At 37.9% G+C, this 11,520-nt stretch overlaps 1 protein-coding gene across 1 annotated transcript; it reads left to right on the top strand.

Moving 5' to 3' along the window:
• Window positions 1–1,164: 1,164 nt before the first annotated feature.
• On the top strand, window positions 1,165–8,484 carry LOC149845005 (sec-independent protein translocase protein TATB, chloroplastic-like). The gene is made up of 6 exons (XM_089997421.1): window positions 1,165–1,614; window positions 1,741–1,862; window positions 2,882–2,941; window positions 4,057–4,183; window positions 7,910–8,041; window positions 8,280–8,484. The coding sequence occupies exons 1-6, from the start codon at window positions 1,407–1,409 to the stop codon at window positions 8,333–8,335; spliced, it is 705 nt and encodes a 234-aa protein (XP_089853547.1). The 5' UTR covers window positions 1,165–1,406; the 3' UTR covers window positions 8,336–8,484.
• Window positions 8,485–11,520: the final 3,036 nt, after the last annotated feature.

The following is an 11,520-nucleotide window of genomic DNA, read 5'->3' as shown; positions in this document are numbered from 1 at the left end:
CTTGTCATGAGCTTAGCTCAGCTCAGCTCGGCTCACCACAAGCACAGAGGTCAGAAACTATCCTCGAGATCAGAGACCTAGTCGCGCTGGCTAAGCCTGCCGCAAATCCTATTGCTTCCAACTTTGAATTTTTTTTTTTTGTCGAAGAGTTATAATGCAAGCTAGTTTCAACTTTGAAACAATGTATCTTTCTTGTAAGCGAGTAGCTTTGCTTGTTTAGCTCGGGCTTGTCATGAGCTTAGCTCAGCTCAGCTCGGCTCACCACAAGCACAGAGGTCAGAAACTATCCTCGAGATCAGAGACCTAGTCGCGCTGGCTAAGCCTGTGGCTGCCGCAAATCCTATGATTTCCAACTTTGAAATATTGTTTTTTTTTTTTGTCAAAGAGTTATAATGCAGCTAGTTTCAACTTTGAAACAATGTATCTTTCTTGTAAGCGAGTAGCTTTGCTTGTTTAGCTCGGGCTTGTCATGAGCTTAGCTCAGCTCGGCTCACCACAAGCACAGAGGTCAGTTCACTTACCCACCCTGGTCTGGTACTCCCAAGTCTTATTGGGCTAAAATTTGGTTTAATTCAGGTTTTGTTGACCATCTAGAGCTGCTCTTAGTCCTACTAAACTTGGCTGATCTAGTCAAACTCTAAACTAGCTACCTTGAATTGCAATTGCTTCTATGTCTATGAATCAGGTCGCATTGAAAATCCACGAAACAAGAGTAAACGGTCTGGGATCCTATCCGGTCCAACATAAGTATGTCAGACCCATAATGAGTTCTTGGACTGAATTGGATTCGATCCATTGTGAACCAATTCTCCCTATGAATATCATGGGTGTTTCAACCATTTCACCAAAGTCATGCAGGGATCTTTGTCTCAAAAACACATCGACACGTGGATGGTGACACGACTCTCAAGTGCGATTTAAAAAAAAAAACAGGACACGAGGACAAATTTTTTTTCAATTTTTAATCCATAAAAAAATAATTTTTTTGCTATTTTAATATTAAAAATAAATTTTTTTATTGAAATAATAGTTAAACCCATTAAAAATTAAAATAATTTTTTGGCTGTACGTGTCTTTTCCGTGTCTACGTGACCGTGTCACGAGGGACATGTCCCTGTGACAGTTTGCGATTTCGTTTAGTGATAGGATAGACTCAAAAATTTTAGAGAGAGAGACGTCTGGATCGACGACAAAGATTTTTTCGATAAACGGATAGACAGAGATTTTGATTTGAGCGAGAGAGAGAGAGAGGAACTGAACAGCAAGTGCTTCTCGATGATACAGACTGTGGACGAAGTTTTATGGGGGATGAACGCTTTAATGGGGATTAGAAATTGAAGGAAAGAAGACAAGAGTAGAGGAAGTGTGTGTGTGTGTGTGTGCGTATGTGATCTCATATCGTCATCATGGCCTTAACTGTAGCCTCTGCAGCATCCTCATTTCCACAAGTCCACTCTTTTCCACCAACACATCCAAAATCTGCCTTTATCTCTTCTTCTGCCCATTTTTCACTCACCCAATTCACCAGGCTTCTTCCCTTCAAGCCATTGGCTCCCTCTAATGGCTCCATTCATTTGGGTGCCGCTCCAAGGCAAAGAAGACTAGGAAGGAGAGGTACCCACTTTGCCTTTTTTGGTTTGCAAGTGTTGTTTTACTGTGTCTTTTTTGTGGGTTTTGGTTTTCTGGGGTTGTTTGCTTTTGATGGAATTTATGTTTGCACTTTGATGGGGGCGGTTGCAGCAAGGAGGATGAAATCCAGATATGGGGCGGTTTATGCTTCTCTGTTTGGGGTTGGAGCTCCTGAAGCATTGGTGATTGGTGTGGTGGCTTTGTTGGTCTTTGGTCCCAAAGGCCTTGCTGAGGTACCAATTTTAGACATATTTATTCAATCACTTAAATTTATTCACTCGTTGCTCTGCCTAATGATGATGGTGGTGCTTGTGATTGTTTTGATGGCATGCTACCATCATCATCTATATCCTTGGTGTTTGTTTTAGGAAATGATGTGTCTACCTTTCTGATAATTTGATTGGAGTGGCTTTAGTCCAGGCGTTGCTAGTTTTTTATTGCTTTTACTATTTAAATTGTGAAATACTATGAATCCTGTGTCTTTGAAGTTCTCCCACTCTAAAGGTTGAGTTACTCAAGGTAAATCAATCAATTAATGCATTGTGGATTTTCAGCAGTGGATGTATCATTACTAGACAGAGAGCATCACTGCTTATTTAATCTCTCGTTATCTGTTTTTTTAGAGATGATAGGTTTTGGTAAATGAATCCAGGACCCTTTTCTTTTGAAGTTTAAACTACCAATTCCACTCTTCTCATCTATGCATTCACTTACCAGTCATAAGCCTTTTGTAAGAATTTATTTATAGCACTGCTGAGATTTTGTGAAAAGAATTGATTTAATGGTTTTGCTTTTGAAGTCGTACGAGCTTATTCTTTGGAAGATGCACTGTCCTATCATTACTGTACAACGTTGCACGTGCTTATCATAGTAGTCCTTTTCATGTATTTTTTAAATTGAACTATCGGAAATTGTTTTCTGAATCTGTGGGTATTATAACTTCAGTGGATTCTGTGTTAAAATTTTTAAAAAAAAAAGGAAAGGAAATTTGAAGCTTGCGATAATGGGATAGGGCCAGGAAAAATGTGCTTCGTTAACCTAATTCAGATTGATTATTTTGATATTTCAGATGTTGTGGTGGTAACGGATTGGTTTCTTCCTATTACCACTTAGCTTCTGTAACATTTGGAACAAGTCATTGAACATTAAGCTAAATTCCATTTAGGAACTAAATGTCTATATCAGCAGACTTGTGGTGCTTGTGATTCCAATTTCTGTCTTTGAAATTTTGAATTGATTGATATAAATGCAGGTGGCCCGTAATCTGGGAAAGACTTTGCGTGCTTTTCTACCTACAATACAAGATCTTCAGGTGAGTATTTGAATCCCCTTTTTAAGTCCATTGTAAGTAAATAAACAAATACACACACATGTATTTTCTATTATCTACTATATGTACAATCTAGTTGGAAAATCATAGGTGCAAGTTGCATCCACTCAATCTGACCTCATAGATGTCTTCAACATAGTTTATTTGCTAGGGATCACACTTTGCATCATCTTTTTTCAACTTAAAAATATGATTTTTAGTCATAAAATTTTATGTTGAAGACATCTATGAGGTCATAATGTACCAAAATTTTATGACTAAAAATCATATTTTTAAGTTGAAAAAAGATGATGCAAAGTGTGATCCCTAGCAAATAAAATATGATTTTTAGTCATAAAATTTTGGTGCATTATGGCACCAAAATGACCCTGGGTGCGTTGACCGCACCCAGGGTCGGGTTGACCGAGTCCGAGTCCGAGCCGCACCCGTGTCCGTGCATGTCGACGTGGGTGCGTCGACCATGGAGCCGAGTCCGTGTGACATAATCTTGCACTTTTTTTTGGTACATTGGTTTCTTTGCACTTTTTTTTAACTATATATATATATATATATATATATATATATATATATATATATAGCCGAGTCCCCGTGTCCAAAAATTTTAAAATTGCGCCGCACCCGCGTCGCACCTGCACCCATGTGACATAGAGTACTATCTAGTAAGCCCCACTTTTTTCTATCTGTTGGGGTGTTTAATGCATTGGACCCTACATATGTGATCTCGATATCTTTTAGATAATTATATGTTGATACTTGTATAGATTTTTTAATAGCAATGAAAAATCAACAGTCCTGTAATGCTTGAAATCTCATGTCACAGAAGTTGGGATGTTACGTCGGAACACTTGTTTGAAAGCATGTTTAATAGTTAAAAAAGATGATTGGCACATCTATAGGGTTTGATTATGTAGATGATACCTGCAACTATGATCTTCTACTGGATAGTACTGTACTGTCGTGAATATGAAATATTTTGCATTTATATATCTGATGATTTTTGTAACTTTTCAGATATGGCAAGACATAATTAGTTTCTTGTGGTTGTCAAATGGAATATTCAATTATATATGAGAATTGAGACATTATTTTTGACACAGGATGTGTCAAGGGAGTTTAAGAGCACACTTGAACGAGAGATTGGACTTGATGATGTTCCATCCCCGCAGAATTATAGGCCCCCTTCAACGTACATGAACGAGAATTTGGAAGCTACAGTAGACAAAAGTGAGTGACTTCTTTCCTTTCATTTTCTTCCTTCTTTGTCAATTCATTATTAACTTCAGCACTCTTTTCTAGGGATGATTAATCTTATTAAAAACATAAATATCAGACATGCAAATAAATGAAACAGTCTACTAAGAGGGAAATTGTCTCTTCCAGCAGAGCCTGTAGCAGTAATTTTTAAAATCAAGTAATCCATCCACAGAATTATTAAACTCTTATAAATCAGCATCCTATAGAAATCTTGGGTTTATTCCTCTCACAAATAGAAGCCTTGGTTCATGCTGTCAGTGTACTTGAATAGCAAACGTAAATCTTGTGAAGCTCTTTGATGATGAGCAGTAGTAAACTGTTTCGCTTTGTCTTTCTTGCATGATCCTTGGCAGTCCATAAGATGTAAACTGATGAAGTCCAATTTCATCAAGAGATATAGCAAACTAGTAACTTTTACATTTGACATGATGGCATCTATTGAAAAAAGCAGTATGGTTAATTGTGACAACTCTAATACATATTGTTATTTTATTAGCTAGGAAGACTTAGATAAGGTTAGTTAGGCAGTATTAGCTGAACACTTCACAGAATATTTGCTAATCTCATGTATGCTGTTCCACAATCAAGGGACCGATATTTGGGCAGTGGGCATAAATATAATAGCCAGTATGGTGGCAATGCACAAGCATCTAAACTGGAGGTCAAAATCCAGACAAAAGCTTATCCATCTAAAATTTGATCCAAAGAAGGCCTTTGAGTATATGGATTTGGTTTATCTACCATGACCTGGTACGAATGGACTTCAATATTCTTACTGAAAATGCATGTGGGCTTGCTAGGCACTCATCCATTTCTGTGAAGAATGCCTTAATGGCTTGACTTTCAAAACCAGAATGTGGCTTGAGAAGGTTCTAAACCACAAATCTAGATATTCGTCTGCCCCTATGCTATGCTATGGGTGGGATACATGACCATCCAATCTCTTGCACGGGATCCTCCAATAACCTACTTTCTAATAGAACAAGTCAACAGTTGCCGCCTCCCTGAATATCATGGGGCTTCCCATACTACTACACTTGCATTTGTGCAATATGAATGTGGACCATGTGCAACTGTTGCTTGGCATAATTAAGTGCATCTTGGATTGGCCTGCACCAGATGTAAATTAAAGTATGGAGAGTTTCTAGAAAATTGCTCATGTATTGGATCCATTATATACAATGTATTTTTTTTTTTGCCCTTTTCATTCATTCTAAATTTGCAGGAGAATTTATTGTGTTTAACAAATGCTGTCATGTTTGATTATTTTTTTTTCTAGAATGCTTCTGTAAGGGGTTCTAGGATATACGGAGTTTTGATCTTTTATACTCATTTGCTGAGCAGCCATAGCATTTGAAACTCATGCTGGAAGTGAAGCATTATGAGTTTGATGCTTTCCTAGTCAGAGTTTCACCAATGTATCAGGCAGTCAAGAAATTGTGGTTGATATTGCTTCAAGCTTTTGTTGGTTAATATTGAGTTCCTTTAATATATGAATGCATCACGTTAATTGGTGATGTGTTCCTGGTTTTAGGTTTGGTCTTTTAGGCAGCTGGTAGGCTTGGTTAGGTCTGGGTCTAGGTCAACAGTCAAAACGGGTAAACAGGGTCTAGGCTTTCTGACAGGTTTATGTAGAAAAATTGGTACGCCCAAACGGTATGGAGGAAAAATCTCAAATTTGGAGGGATGTTTCTAGACACCTTGGACTAGGTTCGGGTAAGATTTTAGGGGTTAGGTGATACCTGGACAGGGAGATATGATTTTAGGAAGTGGCTGGACAGATGGGATAGGACAGGGTCGGACTGGGTTTTGAGAATAGACAGGCCGACTTGTAAAATCGAGTTCTCTTTACAGAGAGCTCAATAAATCTTGAAACTCGGAGGGTTAACACTAGACACTCTAAAGTGTACTGGGTTCAAATTTTAGACCCGAATGATTTACAATCTAGGTTGGGCAATAGCGGCAAGTCTGACAAAGTTTGGGTATTGTCAGGAAACATGTTCTAGACAGACTTTAGTTTAGGGGGTTCTAGGCTTGGGAAAGGCTTAAGGAAGGGGCTCCAATGACTTACAAGACTTGGTCCAGGTAGGCTAAGGTCTGTTGTAGGTTTGGGTCATCTGCAGTTCACAGGGCTCCACTAGATTGGTTGGGTAAGGTTGAATTTTCAAAATAGTTGGTGCAGTCCACATGAACCAAAGGTAGAGACAACACTACCTTGGGCAAATTCAGACCCATGCAAGGTTTGAACCACCTCAAGTTGATGCTGAAGAGCCCTTAGATGGGGTGAACAAGTCAGGGGACAGGAACTCGCAGGGTAAAGGAGAGAGAGAGAGAGAGAGAGACGTCCACAAGGTAGAGCTTGGATAACGGGTCCGAGTCGGTCATCAATGGATCTATTTGCTTCTTGTGGACCTATGTCACAAGGATTCGGCCAGACAGGTGCTGCACCCGCATCAACGCGCCGCGGGTGCGGCACCCTGTGCGGTCAACCCGACCCTGGGTGCGGTCAACGCACCCAGGGTCATTTTGGTCCATTTTTTGGATTTTTTTTTAAAATTGCCCTATGAAATGGCCTGCGAAATTTTAAAAAAAAAACGCTCCGGGGGGAACCCCCGGACCCCTCTTATATATATATATATATATATATATATATATATATATATATATATATATATATATATATATATATATATATATATATATATATATATATATATATATATATATATTGCCGCACCCATGTACCCAAGGTTTTTGAAAGTGCCGCACCCCCGCACCCGCACCCATGTGACATAGTTGTGGACCCTAGGAGCTTGATCTGGGTCTCTCACGATTTGGTCTGCAACAATTGGATTAGCTATTTTGATGTCATTGATTCCTTGTTTCATTTGTATTTACACCTGAGTATAGAAATGACTGAGAGGCACATCTTGGAAGGTCTCTGGTATTAACATCTTGGTGCAGAAAACTTCAAAATTATGTTCTTGAAAATGCCAATTTCATCGTTTGTCTCTACTGTTGAAAGGCTTCACTCAGCCCCTTATCTGAATGTTGCATATTACAGCCTTGAAAGGGCATTTAGTCTTGAGACCACTTGATGCTTGAACATGCAGCCAGGTCTCACATTGCATTGCGGGGTCGAATGGAGATGCCTCCAAAATTGCAGTTTTGGATATTATCCAGATGGATTTTCTTTGGGTGAGACCTGAGTCAGGTCCAATGATAATTCCGCTGAATGACACATTAACATCATAATATTATGAAGTCTCTGTGAATCCATGTCTGATCTAGCTGTTTGTTCTTATGTCAACTTATCAGTGGTTACCAGTGTACCTGTGAAGTCAATCTTGCAAGCAACTCTTCTATAATGTGTGCACCATCTTATATTAGACTTACCTGACCTGAGACTTAGGTTGCAAGGAATTCCTTGATTTGGAACTAACCAGGGTCCAGGGTCACTGATTAGATCTTGCTGCCATGTCTGCTTCAACTTCCTAGAGAAGCCAATGTTAAAACAACTGACTCCCCATCATTTATTCAACTCAATTATCTACTAGGTGACTGCTGTTCCAAAATGGCATCTTCTAAAATTTGGGTTGTGTATGGTCTAGTAACCATTGCTTTATTTCAGTTCCAACTATCGTTTTTCCTTCAAACCTCTCCTTGGATACTTACATATCTTGTCATAAATTGCAGATGGCACTCCAGCTGCTGTAAAACCTTATTCCAGTGAAGATTATCTGAAGGTAACTGAAGAACAACTTGAAGCTGCTGCTGCTGCTGCTGCAAAACAACTAGAGCCATCTGCTACTGAAAATTTTTCTAAAGGTTTTTTCTCTTTCGACTCGTTACCTACATAAGATCATTAATATTCATTACTTCAAAGTTTTATTCATATTTATGAATTTAAGATGATGTGATAGCAGTGCATAAAATTCACAAAAAAAATACAACTTTCATGGTCAACACTTTCGCCTAATAGCTTTATCAAGAAACCCATGATGTACATTTTTTCTGTTTGCTAATTAAGCATTACCATTTTGATAAATATTATGTAAATTAACAGTGCCATCGGAAATCAGTACTCAGCTCAAGAACCCTGAAGGTGAGAAAACCGTGTAGCAAAGGCTCCTGGACGCTAGCAGCATGTTTGGTAGCTCAACATCTCCTCGACTAAGTTGTTCATTTTATCATAAGCTGTTGTATATGATGAGTCTGGTTAAGCATGATCTTAGGAAAACCTGCACAGGAAGGCCCTCTTCTTTCTTTCTTCTCTTTTCTTGTTTTTTTGCTATTTTGCTGTAACGATGTAAAGGAAAAAAAATCCTAGCATGCCTCGCAAGGGAATTTTTGGTATAGCCCAAAAAAATTTATGTTACTATTTGTCACTTAGGAACTTAATAGCTCTGGTTGTAGTTGTACCAAATCTTACACAAAATCAACCTGGATCACCACCTTGTTATGTATTATTACATCAGCAAATAAAAAATTTCTGAAATTTTAGACATTTCAAGCAGATTCTTGGCTTGATGCAAAGTGGGTCCTACATTTTCTCAACGGTTAAAATAAATTGTGTTGCTCTTATCAAAAAAAGGAAATAATTGTCCTCTATGTCGGATCGCACGAGTTCTAGCGCACAAGTTCTAGCACACGAGTTCTCATACACAAACACACCAGAACATGCATGCACCAATGAGAAAAGAAAAGCTGTAATTTTCTTTTTTGGAAAATGACCGTAGTATTCTTACAAAATGGCACATTGTCAAAAAAGCCTCACAATTTGCCGAAATCCACCCCTATGTTCAAAATTTTGATTCTTGATTTTTTAGGGCATTTTTGCCCTTCTGCAAATAATGTGTGACCTTCACAACCCATGGTTGCTAATGTTCCTAAAATGTGACCTTCTTTTACTAAAAAATAAACTCATAAGGGGCACAAGAGGACATTTACAAACCTTTACAACTCATGGTTGTGAATGTTCTCAAAATGTGCAAACCTCCTCTTACCAAAAAAAATGCATAAAGAGCATAGGACATTCTAAGTTGTGAATGTCCTTAAAATGTGCAAACCTTTTTTTACTAAAATCACATAAGAGGCAGAGACATTTGCAAATATGAGAGTATTTAGATTCAAAGAGGTTCACATATTTTGGGGACCTTCACAACTCATGGTTGAAAAATGTCGCCAAACTGTGTGAACCTCTTTTTACTAAAGTCGCATAAAGAGCACAGGCAGGAAGACGTTATTTAGTTAAAGGAAATTTGCACATTTTGGGGACCTTTGCCACTCATGGTTGCTAATGTTTCAAAAATATCTAAACTTCCTTTTACTAAAATATGTGGGTCATAAGCAAGAGGACGTTCACAAATGTATGAGGACATTTGCATGCAAAGGTTAAGATATTCACAAATATGAGAGTATTTAGTTAAAGTAGGTTTATATATTTTGGTGTCATTTGCAATCATGAGTTGTGAAGGTCGTACTTTATTTTTGAATGTCGTTCTGCCTATCTGTTAACAAAAAATTTGTGATAAAAGAAATAGGACTCACCCGAATTTTGCAAAACCCTTTGCAAATTGATTTTAAAATATGTGGGATGCTCAGTTCAAGCCTCGATTGTCCTTCTCCATGAGAAGGTAAAGCAGAAGCAGGTTTCGACCTCCGAAGCTCGAAGCTCACTATGGAGAAAACCCGAATTTGGGATTTCAACACCCAGCAATACGAGATATGCAATAGAAATTGAATGTGTATAAGTATTTAGGCAAGAAATAATGAAAATTGAATAAAAAACACAACTATCAAAGAGATCTTGGAAAATCACCTTTTTTGGACTTTGGGGTCCGCTTAGTTTTTAGGTTGATCTTTGGTTCAGCAATGCCTCTGCATAGGTATGATGGTTGTTGCAATGGCTTCGGCAGCACCTCTGCATATGTATGACAGTTTAAGATTCGAACCAAGAGATAGTTAAAGTGAAGGCAGGTCTAGCATAAGTTAGAAACTTTGATAGGATTGAAACACATAGGATAGGAAAATTATCTATCTTATTTTTTACTTTAGAAAGATAAGGATAGGGTTTGGGGCATTTGGAATAAGTGTCTTGCATGGGATAGGAGTTCATCCAATAAGAGTCTTGCATAGGATAAAAACTTTGATAGGATTGAAACACATCTAGGATGGTCAGGATAGGATAATGAAGTATTTTATTTTTTACTTTAGGAAGATAAGGATAGGGCTTTGGGCATTTTCTCTCCAAATGGCACACATGGATGAGGCTTCTAAAGGTTTTCTATAGGAATTTTGAATATCCACGTTCAAATCCGGTCATACTTTAGATCTATTATGACATGATAATTTTTTTTGCCATAACTTTCTATCCAGATGTCATATTAAGGCACTGTTTGATGAGTTGAAAATCTAACATACTCAACTTTAATTCATATTTTAAGTACAAAACTCAATTTAATTGTTTTAGTGGTCAATAATATACTCAAAGTAGGCCCTACATGAAAACATCTTTTTACTAAACAAGTTACCATATTTTGGTCATAACTTTCTACTATGATGTAGTATTGACCTGATTTCTAGCCTGTTGGAATAATACCCTCTAGTTTAATTGATCTTTTGAAAAAAGCCTTTGATAATGCTATTTTGGAGGTCAAAAAAGAGGTTTAAGTAGAATTGTGAATTTGCCTTGGCTTTAGTGACTAGGTATAGGGATTATGAGACCAAGTCTCAATGCATTCTTGTTAGGTCTAATGGTCCCCATTAAGACTTGAACTCTAAATAAATAGAATTCGATGAATTTGCATTGAAAATACCCTTTCTGCCCTTAGAAAAGTTCTCTGCTTGAAGTTGAAAATGGGGTTATTTCTCACTTTTGTTATCCTTTGACGTGAGACCTGATAATCATGGGTTTCATGACTACCCAGTACAGGAGGGATGCCACTATCTATCTAACATCTGCCTCCAAAAGCTATATGATCGGAGCATGTCACCTCACTATAGGTTCAGAGGTAAGTATTGGCTTTCTCCGACCACATGCTTTTCTATTCCAACCTCAACCCCTAAGGCGATTATATGCTATAGACTCGACTGTAAGTATTATTTATTTTAGCACATGCCCTTCTATTCCAATCTCTACCTCTAAGACAGTCTTATGGTCAGAGTCTGTCACCATGTCATAGACTCGGAGTAGGTGTTAGCTTAAATGCATTATCTCTTTTTTGCATTTTTTGCTTGTTTTTTCAATGATTTTCCTATCGAGATAAAAAAAAACCTCTCAAGGGATCGACCTATGAGGCCCCAAT

This window comes from Nuphar pumila, chromosome 2 (assembly GCF_984573655.1).
Source record: "Nuphar pumila chromosome 2, dmNupPumi1.hap1.1, whole genome shotgun sequence".
Lineage (NCBI taxonomy): Eukaryota > Viridiplantae > Streptophyta > Magnoliopsida > Nymphaeales > Nymphaeaceae > Nuphar > Nuphar pumila.
Note: the sequence above shows the minus strand (reverse complement) of the source record. Positions and strands in the feature narration are given on the sequence as shown.